The sequence below is a fragment of the Pholis gunnellus genome, assembly GCF_910591455.1.
Source record: "Pholis gunnellus genome assembly, chromosome: 13".
Taxonomy (NCBI): domain Eukaryota; kingdom Metazoa; phylum Chordata; class Actinopteri; order Perciformes; family Pholidae; genus Pholis; species Pholis gunnellus.
Genome location: NC_136540.1, coordinates 10,863,788 through 10,885,131, shown reverse-complemented (window position 1 = coordinate 10,885,131; position 21,344 = coordinate 10,863,788). Strand labels below are relative to the sequence as shown.

At 42.5% G+C, this 21,344-nt stretch overlaps 1 protein-coding gene across 4 annotated transcripts in view; it reads right to left on the bottom strand.

Moving 5' to 3' along the window:
* The window catches only part of LOC306704819 (ryanodine receptor 1-like), a 47,918-nt gene that overhangs the window by 20,874 nt on the left and 5,700 nt on the right, over nt 1–21,344 (bottom strand). For 2 of the 4 annotated variants that reach the window (XM_079171347.1, XM_079171349.1), the window contains exons 8-73: nt 21,056–21,155; nt 20,873–20,969; nt 20,325–20,399; nt 20,075–20,231; nt 19,807–19,971; nt 19,589–19,710; nt 19,299–19,485; nt 19,031–19,166; nt 18,835–18,930; nt 18,454–18,572; nt 18,165–18,298; nt 17,795–18,036; nt 17,335–17,527; nt 17,007–17,223; nt 16,829–16,933; nt 16,619–16,722; nt 16,452–16,535; nt 16,165–16,324; nt 15,887–16,034; nt 15,545–15,744; nt 15,281–15,455; nt 14,993–15,201; nt 14,530–14,888; nt 14,279–14,408; nt 13,859–14,019; nt 13,597–13,759; nt 13,423–13,509; nt 13,076–13,302; nt 12,532–12,970; nt 11,924–12,457; nt 11,635–11,835; nt 11,195–11,306; nt 10,937–11,080; nt 10,471–10,744; nt 10,245–10,359; nt 9,961–10,093; nt 9,773–9,867; nt 9,555–9,690; nt 9,258–9,444; nt 9,020–9,131; nt 8,783–8,903; nt 8,477–8,646; nt 8,145–8,365; nt 7,955–8,045; nt 7,732–7,872; nt 7,480–7,643; nt 7,306–7,384; nt 7,021–7,110; nt 6,790–6,930; nt 6,615–6,692; nt 6,468–6,543; nt 6,240–6,363; nt 5,644–5,759; nt 5,448–5,515; nt 5,215–5,336; nt 5,004–5,053; nt 4,732–4,792; nt 4,510–4,636; nt 4,288–4,399; nt 4,109–4,190; nt 3,887–4,017; nt 3,474–3,794; nt 3,135–3,375; nt 2,955–3,042; nt 2,765–2,857; nt 2,243–2,257 (exon numbers count right to left, since the gene is read on the bottom strand). In XM_079171347.1, coding sequence (XP_079027473.1) covers nt 2,243–2,257; nt 2,765–2,857; nt 2,955–3,042; nt 3,135–3,375; nt 3,474–3,794; nt 3,887–4,017; nt 4,109–4,190; nt 4,288–4,399; nt 4,510–4,636; nt 4,732–4,792; nt 5,004–5,053; nt 5,215–5,336; nt 5,448–5,515; nt 5,644–5,759; nt 6,240–6,363; nt 6,468–6,543; nt 6,615–6,692; nt 6,790–6,930; nt 7,021–7,110; nt 7,306–7,384; nt 7,480–7,643; nt 7,732–7,872; nt 7,955–8,045; nt 8,145–8,365; nt 8,477–8,646; nt 8,783–8,903; nt 9,020–9,131; nt 9,258–9,444; nt 9,555–9,690; nt 9,773–9,867; nt 9,961–10,093; nt 10,245–10,359; nt 10,471–10,744; nt 10,937–11,080; nt 11,195–11,306; nt 11,635–11,835; nt 11,924–12,457; nt 12,532–12,970; nt 13,076–13,302; nt 13,423–13,509; nt 13,597–13,759; nt 13,859–14,019; nt 14,279–14,408; nt 14,530–14,888; nt 14,993–15,201; nt 15,281–15,455; nt 15,545–15,744; nt 15,887–16,034; nt 16,165–16,324; nt 16,452–16,535; nt 16,619–16,722; nt 16,829–16,933; nt 17,007–17,223; nt 17,335–17,527; nt 17,795–18,036; nt 18,165–18,298; nt 18,454–18,572; nt 18,835–18,930; nt 19,031–19,166; nt 19,299–19,485; nt 19,589–19,710; nt 19,807–19,971; nt 20,075–20,231; nt 20,325–20,399; nt 20,873–20,969; nt 21,056–21,155 — 9,957 coding nt within the window. The remainder of the gene's footprint in view (nt 1–2,242; nt 2,258–2,764; nt 2,858–2,954; nt 3,043–3,134; nt 3,376–3,473; nt 3,795–3,886; nt 4,018–4,108; nt 4,191–4,287; nt 4,400–4,509; nt 4,637–4,731; nt 4,793–5,003; nt 5,054–5,214; nt 5,337–5,447; nt 5,516–5,643; nt 5,760–6,239; nt 6,364–6,467; nt 6,544–6,614; nt 6,693–6,789; nt 6,931–7,020; nt 7,111–7,305; nt 7,385–7,479; nt 7,644–7,731; nt 7,873–7,954; nt 8,046–8,144; nt 8,366–8,476; nt 8,647–8,782; nt 8,904–9,019; nt 9,132–9,257; nt 9,445–9,554; nt 9,691–9,772; nt 9,868–9,960; nt 10,094–10,244; nt 10,360–10,470; nt 10,745–10,936; nt 11,081–11,194; nt 11,307–11,634; nt 11,836–11,923; nt 12,458–12,531; nt 12,971–13,075; nt 13,303–13,422; nt 13,510–13,596; nt 13,760–13,858; nt 14,020–14,278; nt 14,409–14,529; nt 14,889–14,992; nt 15,202–15,280; nt 15,456–15,544; nt 15,745–15,886; nt 16,035–16,164; nt 16,325–16,451; nt 16,536–16,618; nt 16,723–16,828; nt 16,934–17,006; nt 17,224–17,334; nt 17,528–17,794; nt 18,037–18,164; nt 18,299–18,453; nt 18,573–18,834; nt 18,931–19,030; nt 19,167–19,298; nt 19,486–19,588; nt 19,711–19,806; nt 19,972–20,074; nt 20,232–20,324; nt 20,400–20,872; nt 20,970–21,055; nt 21,156–21,344) is intronic. The other 2 variants (XM_079171348.1, XM_079171350.1) reach the window with 1 other exon arrangement.

Genomic DNA, 21,344 nt, shown 5'->3' with positions numbered 1-21,344 from the left:
TGCCCAGCTATATTCACTGGGGATGTTACTGTCAACAATGTCTAAAGACAAAGTAAGTGACTACATTTCAATGTCTATTTTCTGTTATTCCCCCAAATACAAAAATCCTAGTTTCTCTGAGCTCAGACTGGTAAGTAGAGGGTATAGTGAGAATGTGGGGATATAGCTGGCTTGGGAAAGGGAAGCTGAAAGGAATGGGTCTTATAAGAAATTAAATCAGTGAAATTGCATTTACAAAACATGCAACAGAAAACAGATTTCATTCAAGTGGTAACCCATTCAGCATTCCATGAACAGGATAAATAGCTAATTGTGAATTCAATTTAGTAACAACAGCAGCCCTTGGTGAAAGATTAAAATATTAGATGAAGTTAGAGAACGAAACTCTTGAAATTAGTTTGACTTATTAGTAGCAGGATGTTAAGATCACACACCTACTGCTGTTCTGTTTCTGTGAGAGTTCAGTCCTTCTGTTATCTGCTCTTTCTGGAGTCCTCCAAGATGTGCAAATGTATGTGAGAGCATAGAATATATAAATGCATTTTGTAATATGAATGTTTAGTCTATTAAATGCATGCTCTATGAATAGGTCACAGGGTATTTCTATTTGAGCCTTAGCTGTTTAGACAACAGATATCACACAGTAACAGCCACCACACAGAAACGTGTAGAGCGCAATGTTACTGGACAGATTTAAGGGGGTCGAAGAAGTACGTAATATGGTCCACTGAGCTTTACAAAAGTCACAAGTTGGTCATTATTGTGTTTTTTACAGTGTATAAACCCTGGACTTGCACTGTGGAAATAATGGCTCGATTGCACAGGTAGGTCTGTTATGAATTAAAATACAAATTCAGACATATACATTAAGTCTGAAATAGAAAGTGAACAGAACAGGTCGTTTACAGGCTTTCTATCAGCAGCTTTTTCATTACAGGTGTTTGTTGGGATGTCATTGACAGACATATACAATTAAGTGTATCAATCCCAGAGGCCGTACGCCCCCCCCCCCCTATCCAAGTTAAATATCAGTTCCAGAGTTGTACTCACTCAGTTCATCAGCCACTGCTTCTGCTTCAATTCAGGGACAGATGCAAGTGTGTTATGGAAGACTAGTTTAGAGGAAACAGGGTGCAAAGCCTTTTGGGGAATAATATAGATCATAAGTGTGAATTAATGTATGGTTAGGTCCATGGTCATTTTGAGCACATAAAGAGGGAACCCAACAAATGTTTGAAGAAATCTGCTTCAGTGACGTTAAGCATCAAGTCATGTGTTAGTGTGGATTCTAGGAGGTGTAAAGGAAAGTAAACCATGATGTGCCATGGCATTTCCAGGGAGGAGAGAAGAAAGAGCACAGAGAAGACTAACATCATCCCCTAGTGGCAAAAAGCTGCATTACAGAAGCTACAGGTCAACCATCCTTCAATGAAAAGAAACAAAAGACATACTAGAAGACTCCACCTCAACTATGATCAAAAAAGAGCAAACTCAGTGACAGGATGATGGCACTGTTCTCTCACTGCCACCTTGGGCTTGGTGTAAAGCCCAGTGCCATGAGCCCAACTCTACAGCTGAGTACTTTCATCAAGCGCCTCCAGACTCCCCCCCCACACACTGGCAGGACTGGGGATGGCCCGCAGATGGGGTGTGCCCTTTTGTCCGGTGATCCTTTATGAGAATGTGTGTTTCTTCCTAGTGCATATTGATTATAGTATATCTTATATATAATGTTGCACTAGTTAAAGCCCGTGTAGACAGATAGAGTGTCGACAATGAGTGCCGGTACACAAGTGCAGAGGCTCGTACACTGAGGCATAGCAATACTAATGACAGTGTAAGTGGATCCAAACTCCATCTGTCGCTCCTTTGAAGAGACTTCTGGCAAGGATTGTCATGTTCTATTAATATATATAACTATATATTTATAGCAACGACAAATTCTCAACTGAGATTTCTCTCTTAATAGCCTGCAAAGTATTCATGACGAAGCAGATGCAGCTGCATGTAGCGAGGAAAGCATTTGTCCCTGGCACTAAAATAGTTGTCTCCGTGACATGACTCTCTGAATGGAATGTGCAAGTCTGTGAGCGCGAGTAAGTGTCTGTGCTTGAGTGTTTGTGGATGTATTTGAGTGTATGTGGATCAGATGTGCCAGTGTGCTGGAGAGGTTGATGAAAAGCTCCCCCAAAGTGAGGTGCCATGCGGTCAGCACAGCGGTCGTGCAGGAACAAAGTCTAACCTCTGAGTCCCCGCCCTGGAAACCCAGCCGCAACCCAAAAGAAGAGGACAGGGGACAGCCAAAGAGAGAATATTGTTAACACAACTGCTATCGTTCTCAAAAATTGCGAATTAATATCAAACCTCCAAAAGTTATAGAAGGCTCTGCTATATTTAACGTAGCCCAATAAACAAGGACATTAAAAATAGAACTTATACAAAATCAGAAACTACCAAAAACCTAGGCACTGAAGTCTTGTACCTGGTAAAGACGGTGCACAAGTGCCTTTCTGTTTTAAATTGCTTTGTTGGATTTAAGTCTTTGATATAATGGTTTGAATTTCCTATTGCCAAACTAAGGGTAGTAATAGTATAGTAAGTGACCATTTATACCTGGCTGAAAATAGTTGGTAAAGTAACAAAATCTTCAAAAACGAGGGCAAAAAGAAAGAAACACATACAGTTGTTACACAATATGCCTGATTTGAGATCCGACACTAAACCAGCCTCACTGCATTGCTGGTTCTGCCTTTAATTAACTCACCTTGCTCATTTTGCTTTTGCTGTCAGCGGTGAGGAATGACATGTTATTGATCTCATTCATCACAACAAAGTTCTGTTCCTCTCGTTTGAAGTTCTACAATAGAGAGGGACATTGAAAAAACATACAGTACAGTTCAGGATGTGTGCTGCAACAAAATGGTGCCATTCGTCGGTCAAATGAACACACTCACATGAGATTTGGACCAGAAAATGAAGACCTCTCCGACGATTCGGAAGAGCTCTTCTGCATCTGGGTCTGGGCATGTCAGCCATCTTGCCCTGTAGCAGAACAAATGACTTTGTGGCTCCCCAAATTCTCAACAAACTCAATTCTTTCAATACTAGCCATGGTATTTGTAATTTTACTGTACCTGTTGTTGTCCACGTAGCGAATAAGTAGAGGGTAGAGGGCATACAAGTCTCTGCAGAGGACAGCAAACTCATCACGTATAGTGCCGTCTTCCTCATCCCCCTCTGATTTACCCTCCATCCGCAAATGGTCCTCTTCAGCCACCACCTTTGAAGTGCGTTTCTTCAGCTTCTCCATTGTAGGGATGAAGTGGGACTTGAGCATTTCTGGCTTTGCCCTGCTGACAATGGGCTGAGAAAACACTAAGAGAGAAAACAAAAAGGTGCCATCTCATTTGTACAACAGAACTTACTCAGGTGTACAATGTGACACATTAATAAGAGTTTAAAATGGGGCTCACCAGCCAACCTCTTCATCCAAGAGGCTTCATCGATACCCAAGTTGTTGACGACGATTTTCATGATGCTGCCCAGCAGCTGATTAAGGTGTTCGGATGTGACATCAGTGCAGATCTGCCCCTCCATCTCAGGGAAGTTCTCAAGTCCTCTCTCCCACCAGCGAGGCAGGTAGTTGCATAGCATGGGCAGGGTGATTTCAATCACATGAGGCATCTCAGTGTAACGAGCCCCTGACTCTGCCAAGTCCCCAATCTCCTTTAGCAGAGCATCCAGCTCTGGAATGTCTGGACATAATTCCTGGACCTCACTGGGAAGGCCCAAGACTTTCACAAGAGAAGTAGTTAAAGACATCAAATTCAGAAACAAGACTTTGTCAGACAGAACAACACATCTGAGGAAAGGGTAATGCACTCACTGGCTCTTTCTCTGGGCGTCTTTGTGGTGTAGACAGAGAAAGCGTTGAATTCATTTTGATGGGGCTCTAAGTAGGCCACTGGCATCGCTGCTGCAAGGTGAGCCAAACATTCTCCGAGAGCTGGTCTCTGCCTGTAAATGGACAATTTCCACAAAAAAAATGCTCCCAAGTACAACTTCTAATTGACTTTACAAATGTGAATGTTTACAGGTATGAAGTTACCTCTCAACATGTGGATTCTTGACAGTCCCAAGGGAGTAGATGCTACACATGATGCGATAGCATGACATCTGTAGATCATCCACTGTATGCAAGCAAGGGGGACAGATATGGCAGTGTCAGGATACATACCACCATATACACCATGTCAAATCAGGAATAATTCATGTAAAAGCACTCACGCATGACATCATCTCCAAACTGGTGCTGAGCAATGTGATCAAACAGGGAGGTAAGCACTGGGAGCAGGGCAATGGTTGTGTAGTTAATGTTCTGGGAGACGCCTTTCACTTGCTTTAAAGAGAGAGAAGCAGCATATGATCATGGGCTCAGGATATTTAGGGTCCGATGTTTTAACAGATCATTTGCAACAGTCCAATACAAATATTGTGTACTTCTATTACCTGATTGCCTTTGGATACTTTGCCCAGTTTGAGGTTCTCCACCATCTTCTCTATATCATCCGCAGCACTCTCAAAGAATGACCGCAGCCCCGCTTTCACAATCTCAGGCCCTGACTTCATTACTGTCCTAATGAAGCAAATAAGGAAGATTAAAATGAAAAAGAAAAACATAAACACCTTATTAGGCCAATGCATCTTGTGACAAAATAGAAAATACCAAACCTTGCATCCAATGACCGTGCCAGGATGTGAAGACAGTTAACAATTGCTGAAGCGTCCGTTCCTGCACATACAAATACACTTCTGCTGATATGTGGTCTTTCATACAATTCAGATCACCACATGCTGTGAAATGCATATAAAATAACTGCACTCGCTCTCACATGAGTGGTCGAAAAACACATTACAGCCAATAAAATACAGCCACATATGAGAACAACAGAAAAGAGTGAGACGATTCAGGATGATTGATGTTGAGAAACATGACATCTTACCAAAGAGAGAAACTCTCTGCCTCACCAGAGCAGACATTTTACAGAAGATACTATGACGAGAAGGAAAGGAAAGGAAAGGAAAGGAAAAGAAAGGGAAGGAAAAAGGAGACATTGATAAAAGCGGGAAGTAATATGTGAAAAGAATACATTACACAACATATGTGGGTTATATTCCTATAAAAGAGAGATATTTATATAAAAGTCAGATCACCTTGCAATCATCTCCTTCTCTTTATTGGATGAAAGCCCACCACTACCCAGAACTTTTGCAGGTGTCGACAAGAAGTAGAGGCAGTGGTTTTTGAAATATTGGTTGATTAGAGGCATCAAGATCTAAGAGAGAGAGAGAGAGTTTTCATACTTACTCTGTACACAAAGTACAGAGATGAGGACAAGTTGAGTCTTACAAATTGTCATCACTTTAGCTTTACACAATCGTCTCACCTTGGCAAAGAATTTGATTTCCTGCTCATGAGGAGACTTTTCCACTCGTCCACTGCTCACCACAGCCTCTGTGAAAAACATTGCAGATATGACGTTATTACAATTCCACTGGAAACAAACAACTACCTTGAGTTGCACCAACACAATTCTATCAGATGTTACAATATATATTTTCTTGATCCTTGCGCCACAGTACCAAGATGAGCGATGAACTCCTGGGCAATTTCCATCCATTTCAGCAGCTTCTGCAGGAAACCATAAGCAAATCTCTTCTCGATGGATGAGATGTCAGACTCCATATCTTTCAGGCCCCTAAAGTGAAACAGAATGTAATGCTTTGTACTTAAATTAGATAAAACATTTCCCCCAAGTTCAATACTGGTTCCTGTATAGTCAAATAATGTATTATAATGTATTGTCATAAAAATACTTTTCTTGCTATGTTTCTTTGTCCTTTGTTATTCTGTAAGATTTTTTAAAGTATAATATATAAAGCACGTTATAAACAACACATTTTTGAATTTTCCAACACTGGTATGACTTGAAACTGCTACAGAATGGCACAGCTACATGCATCCAGTCATTCTGTGTTTCAACACCTTATTTTGATTGCTTTCAGCTTGATCATTATAGATATAACCTTCTGTGCTCTAATCTCTGTTTGTGTCGTTTGAATGGGAAGTTGATTGGAGGATACTATCTGCTCGAGCCACACAATTAACATTTAAAACAGAAAACATGTTCATATTGTATAACAGCAGATTAAATGGAAACGCTCTTCTGCAATGTTACCTTGTGACAGCATATCCATTGAGCTGCAGAAACTTCATCAGTTCATGAGCCTTCTCTCTATCTCGTGCCTTTTCTTTTGCTGTCAGAGTATCATAGGGCACCAGCAGAGGATGTGTTCCACCTCCTACACAAACAGAAGCGCAATCAAAACTCTTGGAAATGGCAAAAGCCAAATCTGTCATTCTCCAAATGTCTAGGTTCCCTCCTCCAAACCAATATATATTTTACCTTTGGACTGCAGCTCCAACTTTTTCTTTCGCCCCCAGGTGTTGTGGTAATTTTCTGCCAGTTGCTCTGCCATAGACTGTGAAAAGATATAAACTATGAATATTGATTAGATGCGAAGATTACGACACAGCATGTTCAAACACTTACCTGCAGGTCTCTTGAAAGAGTCATGTGTGAGATTTCAATGGGCTGTGGACTGTAGCCATGGCTTGGGTCATAGGTTGCCTAGAATAGAAAGAGTTATCGTTATGTATTGTACAATAAATAGCACTGCCGTGATGACATTATTAAGCAGTAGAACATTCACACGGCTGCTTTATACCTGTGCAGTTTGTGAGATTTTTCGCGATACTGCCTTCTTCTTCTCTGACTCCTCTTCCTCTCTAGCTTTATCTAGAGTCCATTCCCATGCAAGCATGGCTTTGACTGACTCTTTGATCGGCCAACGGTAGATCTCTTTGTCCTGTCAGAAAATTGTCAGTGTGATCAAATGCAGGCACAGATGAAGTAAAAGTACAGGAAGATTTAATGCACAGCGTGACCGTGGACCTACCTTCTCTGAGAAGGTTTTGTATGGTCTGAGCATGGGATGAGTTTTTGCATTTTCGTCCAGCATTTCACCATATGACCAGTTATTCTGGATCTGGAACATACATGCAAAATAATATCTGTTACAGCTGTCATTTATTCCTACAAATATAATGGTTTCCTTCCTAATTCAAGCACATAATATATAGCTCTTCCAATCAAACCTTCGTAGCATTTTGCTTGTGAATTGGCTGATAAATAGTATTAATATATTGTGAGTGATTACAGAGAGTGACAACAAAAGTAATACCTTTTCAAAGGCCCATCTATCATGTGTATATTCAGCATATTTGTTGATAAAGGGATCCAGTCTCTCGGGGATGATAGTGCTGTGGTTGGAGGAAGAATCAGTCCATTTAGCTTTCATTATTTTAGAGAGAGATACTTTATGTCTTAAAAGCTATAATGACAGAAATCCTCTCACTTTGTGGTCTCTACTGGTTTAGGATCAAAGTTTCCCTCTGCATCTACCGATGCCTTTTTCTCTGTTTTTGAGGAGTAGCTGGCATCTACATAGTCGGGAGGAATGGCTCCAGCGATGGCGCAGATGCATGGCATTGAAATTTTGAAAATCTCGGCATCAAATTTCTGGAAACACAATAACAAGATATTGCAATATACCCATACACCATCTAATATACTGAAAATGAAAAATCAAGTATTGAAGGAGCTCCACCTTGTGCGCTAGCGATTCAAAGATCCCCCAAAACAGTTTGCGGGTCAGATGCAGCTCCTCTTCTGATGAGACTCCAAAGTTGCCCCAACCATTAGGGAGGCAATAATATTTCCAACAACGCTCATAGTGATTGGTCAAAAGCTGCAGGATGCAAAAACATTAAAAAAAAAATCATTACCAGCTTGTTTTTAATAGTTTTATAATGTTAAAAAGATGCTCATACCTTCAGGGGCATTTTGGCGTACTCATTGAGAATGGGCACATCAAACACCAGCCGTCTTAGCAGGTGCTGAAGCATGGATGGACGTAGATGTCTGAAAGATGAATGAACAAGAAGATGAACAAAGACAACCTCAACTATGAACCTAGCTATATTAAATTGTAAGAAATGTTTGCCGTGAGGATAAACTCACTTGCACAAAGCCATGAGGCACTCTTCAATGATGTCTCTTTGGGCCTTTGTGAAGGCTCGTCCACGAGACAGCCGGTAGATGGTGTGCAGCATAGAGTCGATCATTATGGCTCGGTGGTCACTACCAGCAAAGAGTGGGGCACACTTGGTGATGAGCGGCAGCACAGCAGAACACAGGTAGCGGTTCAAAGCGAGGGCCATCTCTGTAGTGCTGAAAGCAACCTGTTGGACAGAAACTCCGGCAGTGAATTGAGTTCAACAGTACGGTTATAATCCTGCTCGTCACTGTATACGTACGTACGACTGTATGTTTGTAAATTGTTTGAGGCTTACCGTGTCCAGAGAGGCAGCAGCTCTCATGTCAGGGAGAAAGCCCACCTCCAGCACATGGAGCAAGAAATCCTGGTTGTCAATACCATACACTCTGTCCAGGAACAGAACCATGGGAGCCTTGTGATCTGGCACAAAACTAGCTGACATCTTTGGTTCTATGATGCTGTTGTCTAAGCATGAGATAAAGAAAACATTTTGGAAAAATCATTAACAATAGGGTTCTGATGGCATAGGACACTTTCAACAATCATCACTGATTAAAGATACCTAGCTTCATAAATTCAATATGTTTTACAAAGTGTTTACCTTTTCCAAACGAAGGAATCTGAACAGAAAGGCTGATGACTCCCACAAGATCCTCAATGGGGACCAGAGACCTCAGGATGGCTCTGATTCTCAGAGCCTCACCCTTACCAGCCTGGATCAACTGTAGAGACAAAACCTTGCTTTTTATCTATAAGGACTAGATTTCCTATTTCAGTATCTTTCTTTCTTTCTCAACCTATTTGAAAAGTCCAGTGCGGTAGCTACTAAAGAGCTTACGTGCATCTCTGGAGCACAGCGTCCCAGCAAGTCAATAAGGGCAGAGTAGAAGGACATGATGGCATTTCCCAGGTGCACCTTGTTCTCCTCATGCTGCTCCTCTCCTCCAAACCTACCAGAAAAAAGAAAGTGGCTCGAAATATTTTTTGTTACAGCAACACTGGAGGAGATAATGCACACTTTGGCTCCTCATTAAAAACCATCAGAAGGCCTTCAACCCAAAGCTAAGAGCTCTTACATGGGAAAGCGTCTGTCTTTCTTAACACTAGGACCATCCCTTGCAGGATCCTCTGATATTTTGATGGCCTCCTCTATTGCAGCCAGTAGACCATTACCACCCTCTCCTCTCAGGGCTGGACCGAAGCACTCAGGCCTGCGAATGAGGAGACGCACCACCACATTGGCATTCTCTTCTACGCTCTCTCCTATGGAAGGAGGGGAAAACAAGGTATCTAGTGTTAATAAGGGAGAAAACAGAAACAATATGAGCATTAGAACTACAATATTGCATTGTATAGCAAATAAAAAATCTGACCATTGACAAACACAGCAAAGCGAAGAAAGTCAAGGTATTTCTCTCCGCCACAAGGATTCCAGCCAATGTCAGGATAGCCTTTAGACAGTAGCATTGGACAGCTCTGAAGTCCACATCCAGCTAAATACTTCACCACCTGGAAAGATAACGGTGTACTCGAGTGATGAAGAATTTTGCACAACGCCTGTTTTGTGCATCGCACACTGATTGCATTTTACCATTTCTAGATCCTGCTCTTGGAGAGCCAACGCCAGCTCGTTGTTGTCGATACAAGAGGCTGCAGCCACGTCCAAGGGAGTGGAGCCCCGCATTCCTAAAAAAACAGCACATAATGTCCAGCTTAATCACAGCTCAAACATCTAGAATAAATCATCTGGAATAGCTGGAACTGAACAAAGACAATCACCAAGGCCGATGCCACTGTTTTGGAGAAGGTAGCTGAGGTGGTCAAACATAGAGCGCTGATTTTGACGACTGATGCGACAGAAATAGCAGAGAAAACGGCAGCAGTTTGTCACCACTCGAGGGAATCTGATCTCCTATTGGAAGGAAACATGTTACAAAAGTTAAGTAGCATAACCTTGGTGTCATTGTCTGCTTCTGTCTATTGCCTGGTGGTAATATAAAACAAGGTATATTTGTATATTGAGCATGTTTGCATTGCAGTTGAGCGGAAACAAAAAAACATACCTTTGAGTCCCCGCCGCCAAGCACATTGACCATGACCTCCATGACAGTTTCATGCATGCCCAAGGCTCGCATCAAGTTGGGGTGCTGATAGAAAACTTTGTTACTCATGATGTTCCTAAGAAAGACCAAAATTAAGTTGATGTATAGTTCCCGTCACATGCAGTTATCCAAAAATTAACTTTAATTAAGGCAAGATATTCAGAATAAATTAAAATTGTATATTAACCCGATGCTTTGAATCATAAGCCTCTCCTCTTCCGGACCCATCTGGACAATAAGCAGGGAGCGGATCTGGCCCAAGCACTCCAGCAAGTCCATGGTGTCGATAATTGACACTGCGTTGATGGTGTAGGCCTTGGGAAGGGCACGCATGAGCTCACCTAGCCCATCATACTGTCTGTGAAGGAGGCTGAACATCATACGCACCAGCTCAGGGTTCTGGATGAACGACTCCTGGGCCCAATGGATCATAGTGTGGGAAATCAGCTCCTGCAATGTGCCTGAAAGACAAGAGTACAAAGAGTTAAGAAAAATGACAAAAGATACTATGTACTGTACTAAAGTTACTGTAGACTGTGTACTGTGGGGTAGAAAAACCCAATTAGCTACTCCAAAATTGACAAATGTCGATACAAAGAAAAGATACAGTCTTATTGCAGTTGCGTGTGACATGGAAAAGATGAGAGGCTCACTTGGCTTTTTATCTTCCTGTGGTTCAGGCTCCACCTCTACCTTCTTCTCACGGATTTTTTTCACCTTTGCCAACAAACGGACGAGTCGTCCCCGGAGAGAGTTATCCACTTCTTCCTCTTGTTCTTCTTCCTCAATATGAACACCTAAGAGAGAGTTTTCAAATTAGGTGCTAATTAGGTTCGATTTAAAACTGCCAACTGGAGTGTTCATTTTAAATGCGGATGTCGGTAGACTTGATACTGTTGATGAAGACTGACCACAGTGAGCCAGCAGAGCATTGTGAAAAGTCAGCAGAGCTTCGCGGACCTCATCAGGGACAGGGCACTCTTCATCCTCAGCACAGTTCTTGAAGTTCATGAGCATGTTGACCTACACGACAGCAAGAAAAGGAACAAGTCAAAATCTGTTAAAAAAAATGGTTAATCTTAGGAAGTGATATATTCTTTGATGAGTTTCTTTGATAGGATATAGAAGACATGTTTCTCCCATATGAATGTTTGTTTTTAAACCAGCTGCACTGAAAAGTTCTCAATTTGATGTTATGGTATCTTCATTTTGCCATAATACCAAATAAAAAAATACACCAATGACGAGTAAAAAACAAAGCAGGTTATATTCCTAGCTTTTTAAAACTGTGTTTTCAGGATGGAGATTTTCTTTAACAATTCTTAATACAACAAAACAATCTTGGGTGTACCTGCTCCTGTGGTGGGGAGCGAAATTCACGGGTCTTGCGGGCAGTCTCAGCGGCACTCATGGTGAAGGCCAGCATAAGTTCATTGTAGCGCTGCCTCTGGTTGGACTGTATCTGGCTGACGAACTGGTCTGAAAAAGCAGTGATGGCCTCCACTCTGTGACGTAGCTCACAGTCACAGAAATACTGCAGTAGAGTGCACATCTAAAGGACAAAAGTCAAGTGAATCATTGATACTATACTGTAAGTATCACTGAAAAGAAGAGTTTTTTTGTATAACGACCAGTCATACCTGCAATTTGACAGACTCTGGTAACTTCATCTGGAAGAGTCCTTGCTCTAGATGTTCTTCTTTATCCTCCTCTTTAATCTCTTTCTCTGTTTCCTCTGCTCCTTTCTCGCCATTTACTTGCTCAGTCTCAACCACTTTTCCTTCATGTGGCACAATCGATTCTGTCTCAAATTCTTCCTCTTCCTCCATTTCTTCCTCATCCTCTTCACCCAAGCCATCATCCTCATATTCCTCCTCTTCTTCTTGTTGTTGCTCTTCTTTTGGGGGTGTTTTTTGTTCCTTCTCTTCCTTCAACATAGCAGTCTCCTCAGCAGGCTCCTCTGCTTTCTTGCCACTGAAGACTGTGGGCTCAAGCATCTTCAGGATGTGTGTGACATCTTCATCATCAAACACACCCATGATGAGGAGGGTACTGATGAGCCTCAGGATTGGAACAAAATGAAACTCAACACTACCTCCCACAGGATCTCTCATGGCTTGACCTCCATCTTGCACAGCCTCGGTCAGCATGTTCAGGGCCTTGGTCTTTAGCACCTGGAAATACAAACAGACGTATGATTATTACTGACTCAAGAGGTCCTTAAAATACCAAACCTGTTCAACATCACCTGTAAGGGGATGACTGGACTCAGTGTGTAGATGTCCTGATTGGTTCCAACAAACCCAATGGAGGAGAAATGGAGTTTGGGACGCAGACATGTAGTAAGGCCAACCCCAGGTAAAGCATGAGATTTGTCAGAGTACAGAGTGATACTGCGTGTTTGGTCTGTCATTGGAACTATGAATTCCTTGTTGGTTCCCAGCCGGTTCCTCTTGGCAGACTCCAGGTGCATGCTGATGAGCAGGTCATAGAAGCCGCTCCTCATTGGTCCAGGTAGGTAGGTGTTCTCTATGGCGTAGAAGAGCTGGGACTCGTCCACATGGCTGCATAGAGCGTGAGCCACGCGGTTGTTGCCCAAAGCACACACTAAGCCATACAGCTTCAGAGTATGATAGTGGAACTTCAGCAAGTCCATACGTTCAGACAGCTCCAGGATGTCAATACACCTAGAGGATGCTAAACGGGTTAATCTTCACCAAAAAAAAGGAAGCAATACATTTTTGCATCTCTTAACAATGCAATTGACAAATGCAGACCAATGCAGCGCTGACCTGTTCTCTTCTGGGATGTGGAGGGCCATCATGCTGAGTGGCTCCTGACACTGCACCACCCAGCCAAGTCTCTCACTAATACGACCTGTCTCTGGAGCCAGGAAGTGGTTGGGCATGCGGCTCCAGATGACTGGGGTTAACATCTGGACATCCAGTCTAGGAGGGCACTGGGGAACAGGGTTCTTGCGTTCACTCCGGAACATGGCGGCTGAGATCGGCATAATGTTCTAGAAAGATAAGTAACGTAAGACAAATGTGATGATAAGGAGAACGGTTACGTAAGAAACTTGGGAATTTGGAATTGTGTAATTGTAGTCTCCATGAGTGGAGTAATTTAAGTGACTGACCTTCAGCTTGCCTAGTTCAAACTGAATCATATTCAGACTGGATGGAAGGACAAAGACAGCTGGGAACAGTTTTGTGTTGGGCTCCACCTGCAAGAGGGGAACATAACATGGTTGCATTAAATGACCAAGACTTCATAAGGACCCGTATGAATACCAGATTAAAGCTCATCTGACCTGGTAAAACGTGTTGATCTCTTTTCCATTAGCAGTGAAAGTCATGAGTCCTGTTTCCAAATCAATGAGACAACCAATCACAAAATCCTCTTGACTGACTCGGGTCTGCTGGGAGCTGCTGAACTCTCCTCCCCATACCATGTAGCAGTTACTGCGTTTTATACTGAGGAAGACAGAAAAACAATCCGCATGCATGCATTTATGTCATTTTAAAAGAAAATGTATATTTTCTTAGTTTTCTGTCTAGAGAAGAGTAAAATACCTGTCGTGTATGTTTCCTTTATCATCGCCGACAGTGACTGTTACATTTCTCACTTTGCTGATGTCAAAATGTGGGTCATACTGGTGATAGTCAGGTGTGATCCAGCCCACCCACACACCACTGGGCTCCTGCCCCGCAAACACTCTCACAGAATAATAGTACTGGTGAAGGAAGAAGGGAAATGGGAAATAAACATTTGTACAGTTTCAGGTGGATATGATTCAACAAAAAAGTTAAAGTCATCACAGTACTGACAGACAAGTTCAATCTGAAAAAGAATGTAATAAAGGCAAAAAAAACGATATTGTATGTTCATTATTGTATCTACATTTAACAGTATAAGTACAAATGAGCAAAGTGTTCACGGAGTTCACATGGTTATGAATAGGAAAACCCTATAAATAAAAGCTGTATTTATACCGTAGTGGTGTTGAGGATGATGTCGACGTCATCCCGGTCATCTGGCACCACATCTTCCATTAAGCGAGGCATGGTGGGAACAACAGGTGGTGGATTTATTAAAGCAGCCTTCTTAGCCTTGAATAGGAATCTGTAAATAACAGTAACGATTACTCACTATATGAAAATGTAAACATAGTAAGCCTGCCTTCTCGCCCATACACCCCTTGTCAAGTCAAGTCACTCTACTATATGCATGAATCTGTACAAACCCTTTCTTCTTGCTTTTCTCAGTTGAGGCATCCTTCTCATTTTCTCCATTTTTAATGGCAGGGATCTCTTTCGGCACCGAGGGTTCTTTCTTGTCCTCTTCCTGCTCTTTGCGAGTAGCTGACTTCTTGAGTATTTCAAAGTCAGAGTCCGGGTCCACCTCTAACACCTCGTCCTCAGGGATTGTCAGCGCACGGGTAAGAAGGGTGGTCCCTGCTGGGACTTTGAAGGTCTCATGAAACTCAACTGGCATGCTGAGTCTGAAGAATAGCAAGTCTGTGTTGGCGTTCTGTGATCCAAATGTCTTGTGGGTCACTTTGAGACAAGGGGCAGATTCCACTGTCCCATCCACACGGGACACCTAGAGCACAAATGAAAGAGGGCCGGTGGTGATCTAGAAAATACTAACTTATTCATAATGGGAACAAAGAGATATCTCATCAAAACAAATAATGCATAGTATACCTCCATGTGAGGATGATCAGTGGGCGCATTGATGAACTGGGGAAGGCTCTTGCTGAACCACATGGTAATGTCTCTTTTCATGTTGATAGCAAAGGGTTCAAATCCCTCCTGCAGGCCACAGATGGTAAAATAACGAAGACTGCTGACGTTCTGACCTAAGTTGATCCTGCCGATCTGGGACAGGCCCAGGCTGCACACAGGTATGAAGCCTAGGGATGTTAGATACATACATGATCATCAGAATCAGAAACACAAACCTGTGTTGTCTCTACCTGTTACTGTACTTACCCTCTCCAATCTCGATATCCTTAAAGGCCATCTCTGAGCCTGAGTCGCTGATCAACATTTCTCCGTTGAGTGTAAACATGATGTTCATCTCCGTGAGGTCAATCATACAACCCACCACATCACCAGATAGCCACTGTCGACCAAATGGCTCATTGCCCACATGCCAACGTTGGGCCTAAAAAAAGAGAATTGCTTAATTTAGAGGTCAGTATTACAGAGTCTTTGGAAAACTTTAGACGCATGACAACTAGGTCTCACTCCCACCTTGAAGCCATTGAAGACATATGCCAACTCATCTGCACCAAGTTCAGTGTCTGCGCGAACACTGGGCCTGGCCCAGCCCACTCTCATCTCCCCGACGGTCACAGCCTCAAACTCAAAGTACCACTTCCCCTGTGTGACACCATAAGATTTCTCTGCTCTGAACACTCTGATCTTATCACCAGTTGCTGGTCCATGCCCGCCTGCATAAACACAAACACAGTAAGTAAAAGAAAAACTTGTAGTTTTGACAAAACACCTGTAACTTTACTAACGAATCTTGTAGAACTGCATAAAATAATAAAATGTGTTCCATCCTGTTTGTGGATAGCAGTGCAAACTTACTGCTCTCCTGGTCGGGTGGTTCTATGTTGTAACCATATCCGATGAGAGTGCGAACAGCTGCGCTAACTGTGTCCCTGTTGGTTTTTTTCGTCTTTTCATCCAGCAGGTTGTAAGGAACCAGACGGGGATTGCGCTTGTTCATTATATCCTACGCAAGAAAATATTAAACATAAAAACGTAATGGAACAAAGTAATGAAAAGAAATGTATGCAGCATGTGCCCATCATATTGTCGACACTTACTTATTATTAACATTATTATAAAAAGAATGGTGGTACCTGCACAATACTGTATGTCCAGCCCTGGCGAACCCGGTCTCTTGCCCACACATTGTGTCCATTTTCTGCCAGTCTCTCCACGAGAGTGTTCTGATTAGGAGTTAGCTTGACATAGTTGAGGTCCAGAGGGGCTGGCTTGTATCCGCTACTCTGCATGTAACTAACAAACAACAATTTGTGATCAGAATGGGCCCCAAATATCTTTTACAAGGCCATTAACAGTACACATGATAAAATGGATCAATTTAACAAGATTGATCAACACAAATCAATGTCTTGCAGCTCACGTTTTGGGGAGCTTGTTCTTTTTCAGATTCTCTTCGGCTTTCTCATCTCCCATTCCTACATGACAGCCTAGTGCCAGTAGAGTCCTTTGACAAGAATTACACAAGGCGTTAGAAAGACAAAGAGACGAAAGCACAGTGCAGTTAGCTGAGTGAGGGCACTGACTTACTTGAGTGTCTCCCCTGACATTGCTAAGTTGTAGTTCTTCTCTGGTTCAGGCAGACTCTGGAAGTCTACCAGGCAGGGGTGCAGCTTCTTGTTGTCGTCACGAAACTTAACAATGATTTTTTTTTTTTATTAATAAAGTGCAAAGATTTTTTCAAGGGAAGGTTTTGTGTACACAGCAACATTTTCTATGGGAAACACTGCAAACACTCACTGGTCCATAGGTCCACCCTTGTTCAATGCGAGTAACAGCCCATAACTCATGGCTATTTTCTGCAAGCTTCTCTCGAATGCGCTCCAAATGAGGAGGAAGTACAATCTGAAAGAATATTGAAATTCAGTGCAGAGGAAATAAATGAGAATGAAAAAAAAGAATGGAATAGGATCTTTACCTGTATAGTGTCCACAGGGCCAGGAGTGAAGGCTGTGTGTGAGAGGGACTGAGTTGGACCCAACAGGTTGCGAACGGCATCAAAATCATGCTTATACTCCTTGATGGGCTCGATCCGCAGACGGTCCCTTGGCAGTACTGCTTCATAGCATGGGGCATATCCTGGAGGTGGGAGGAACTTAAAATCCCCATGACGCCCTCCGAGAAGAAATCGCAACCTTGAAGTCAGAGTGGGAAATTGACATTAGTGATACAAAATTACACAATGGTACTGCACTTATTAAAGAATCAATTAATAATTCTTCATTTTATGATGCAAAATGCCCTACTTAACGCCTGCAGAGAAGCTAACAACAGGGAAGAACAAGCTGTCCAGGTTGAAGTTCTCAAACATGCCCTGAACAGGATGCCCATTGATACGGAAGGAAATACTGGGCACGCTCAGATCCAAACAACAGCTGACCACATCTTCTGCTGCCAGGAGGTGCTGATTGGGTGTGGCAACATGACGCGGAACACGTCCTGTGGAAATACAGAGAGAATTCATTTGTATTTTGTCAATGTGCATGACATTATAAGGAGTTTATCTGAGTAACTTGTATGCATAATGTAGGAAAAAGTAGGCGACACTGACACAACAGCACAAGATCAAAATAAAGAGAAAGATACAATTTAAAGAGTTTTAAATAACGGTAATACATGCATGTGCCTGTAAATATATTGTTCACATCCGAGCCAGGCATGGTGCCGGTGCTCAACAAATACTGAGTCATACCATGTTTACTTTACCTGACCAGAGGTGAAGCCCGTCGAAACCGTAGGAGTAGAGGTCATCCCCGACCCCGTTGCCCCCCCAGCCTTCCCCTCCACCAGGGTAAGGACTGTAGCCCTCCGTCAGAGCCCAACCCACACGCAGGTGATATGGCTGAGCTGTAAGGAACGGCTCCACTTGGTCCACCATCACCTCAAAATACCACTTCTTGTACTGAGTGGATCCTTCACAAGTTCCAAGGAAAACGTTGGGTCTCATGCTAAAAGAGATTTACAAAACAACACCTAACTCAGTGCAGATGTTTTGATAATTGAGCTTCAGCACAGAAGAAAGAGCATAAAGCTTTTTTAAGCCTTTACCAAAGTGCTTTGATACACATTGACCCACCTGGTTACATAATTGATAATGTTGGTTTGAAGTAGGAGGTCACGACCTGGAAGCAGATTCTCTGTGATGAGATTCTGATTTGACCTCACCGCCACCCCATTACACACACACAGAGAGCAGAGCACATCCAGGACCTGCCAAAAGGGGATATAGATTGTTCCAGTGCTGCTTTGTAGCTCAATATTTCATATATTACAATAGTTCATCTATTAAACAATGTATGAACTGCAATCAATCAATTAGGTTTGCTCAGCAAACAGCTAAGTAAAAAGCGTGACGTGCTCCTGACCTTATGATTGCGCCCGTGCTTATCCAGCAGAGAGATGATGGATTTGATGTGATTTTCCTGGATAATGTTCAGCACCTCCGGACTCTCAATCAGGACACAATACAACACCTCCAGGATTCCTGTCATAAAAATGGGACAATATATGCATAAACAAACACTGGCAGTACATGACAGAAAAGCACAATACAATATAATACACCCTTGGACACAATAACAGGAACACATTTAAAATATAATGCAACACACCAATATATTCACAGAAGCTTTCCTCATTCACAGTTAAGTCTAATACATTTTGGCTTTTGGAAAGAACAAACAACAAAAAACACAATGTTCATCGTAGTCTTAGCATCTAAATGAGCTTCTATGTGTCTTAGATACCTGAAGATGCCTCCAAACGATCCAATTTACTGACCAGCCAGTCAAGGTTGTCACAGAACAGGGCACAGTTAGCACGATTGCCTCTGATCAAAGAAGCTTCACAAAGGAAGAGAAGCAGAAACAATTGTTGATGCATCACATTCACAAACAAGAACGGTGGCTAGATATGAGGGGGGAAATAACCAGATGGACATACCAAGCAAATCATACAGTAAATTGACTATCTCCTTCCATGACTCTGCGGCTTCCTCCCCAGCATACTCTGAGAAGTGAGCTGCTGTGTTGTAGACATTGAGGCGATCTACACAGTCCAGGACATGAGTAATCATTCCCTGTTAAAAACAATAAAAACATATAGAGAACTCAAATACAAATGTTGAAAGGATATAAATCAACCAAACTAAATTGAAACCCAATGTCACTGTAAAACATTTTCATGGACAGTCATTCGTCAGCAGACCAACCTCTTCCTGGAAGAGGTTCTGTCTGTTCTTGAGGGAGCGAAGCTTGAACTGTTTGTCCTCGTGCTCCAGCTCCTCCTCGGGGGGTCGGAAGTAAAAAATGAGGTCCTGCAGGGAGAGCACCACTGTGTCCATGGGCAGAGATGTGGAGTTGGGAGATTTGTTTTTCCCACCCAGAGCATCTAAACCTCTGGAGACATTAAAAAGGACATGAGAATACCACAAAAAGCATGATGTAACTGTTATAAAACACGGCTATTGGCAAAGATTTGAATAAACTGAAGTAGTGTTACTTGATGAACTGGTTAAAGAGGCCCGATGTGCTGAAAATCATTCTGCCAGCTTGGGACTCTTCGGTCTGAGATCGAGCCACTGTGAGTGCATCATCCATGTGACCTTCTTTATGGAGTATGGCCTAAGAATTAAACACAGGTGCTCTTAAAACACAAGCACATACTCAACAACCAAACATACTGTACATACAGTACATGCTGACTTAATTCTGCTTTACCTTTCTCTTTAGAGGACCCAGGCGGGCAGATTTGGCGTCAACAGCAGCATATGTGAGCCAGAGGCCAGTTGAAACATGCTGTACAAAGCACATGGACTCTCCATACTTAATCTCAGGCGTGCCCATGCCTTCCACATCTCGCTTTTGGATCAATTCGATTTTTTCCTGTGGCAAAAAAAGAAAAAGTGTGTAAAAATCGACACACGACACAATGGAGTCTAAAACACTTAATTGATTTCTGGCTCGGGGGTCTTTGAATGACAATGACCTTTGAAATTCTGAAGCAGAAGGCTGACATCTTGGAATTTGCCTTCTCCGGGTCCACCAGCAGCAGTCCTTTCTCTTCATCCAGACAAAGGTATCGGCCTGTTGTTATGTGACGTATCCGGAAAGACTGGCCCCATTTAATGTGACCCCCGCTCCAACTACCAACGGGCACAAATGAATGAGTTTAAAGTCACTATAGCAATGAATGTGGTAACACACGTTTTTGTAATGCAAGGAATCAAGTTACTCACCCGATACGGAGTGGCTCAAGTCTCCATAAGGATCGAGCATGACTGCATACAGCCCCTCCTTCATAATGAGCAACTCTGAAAAAACAACAACATGCCGAACAATGGCGTGCTACACGTGTCAGGAAATTTAAGGTTGGAACAATTCTAAAATGTTTTTGTTAATTTACAGTGGTTTCAGTTCATGCTAGTACATTATGACAATCAGCTTGCAGAGTCTTGAAACTGTGTTGAGATAGGTAGCACATCACAATGAACATTTGTCAGTTTTTCCATAGTTATGTGGAAATACAGATTACAAGCATGGACCGCTCTGGAAACGCTTTGTTGCCAAATCTAACCAAACCAAATATATATTTATATTTTTTTGCATTTGGCTGTTTGTCAGCCAAACTCAAGTCACAGGGGTGTAAGAGCTTTCAATAGAGTCCCCACACCAGAGGCCTGTTTTAAAATGTAGAAGACTGAAAAACATATGCTATGCTTTGGAAAATGGTTGAGAATGACATTAACATTTAGTGGCAAGTACAGCAGTGAAAGATTTTGGTCACCTGCGCTGGTCGTCCCCTTGTTCAGCTCCTGGGATTGCCAAACACTCGTCCATGTGACCATGGAACAGCCTGAGCACGTATCCTCCGGTCAGAAAACCTAAAAGGAAAAGAGTGATATTGCTGAGAGAGTGGTCAGGTTTATGGACAAAAGAGACTTTCTTTAGCAACAATACAATTACAGACCTTCAGCCAGCTCACATCCAGACATCACAGGGGTCATGGTCCACAGTGTTTGCATGAAAGAGGCATCTACCATCAAGTCACCACTGGCGTAGGACAAATGCTGAAAAAAGTGCAGGTGTTTATATTGGTAGGATTTAGAGGAGACCCTGAATAGTCGACTATTCGATATAAGGAGCCTGATTCGACTGCCAATCTCACCCTTAAATTGTCGCAGTGATGGCAAAATGTGGTAATGAAACGAAAGATTATTCATCAATCATAAATGACAACATAAGGCTATTTCAAAATC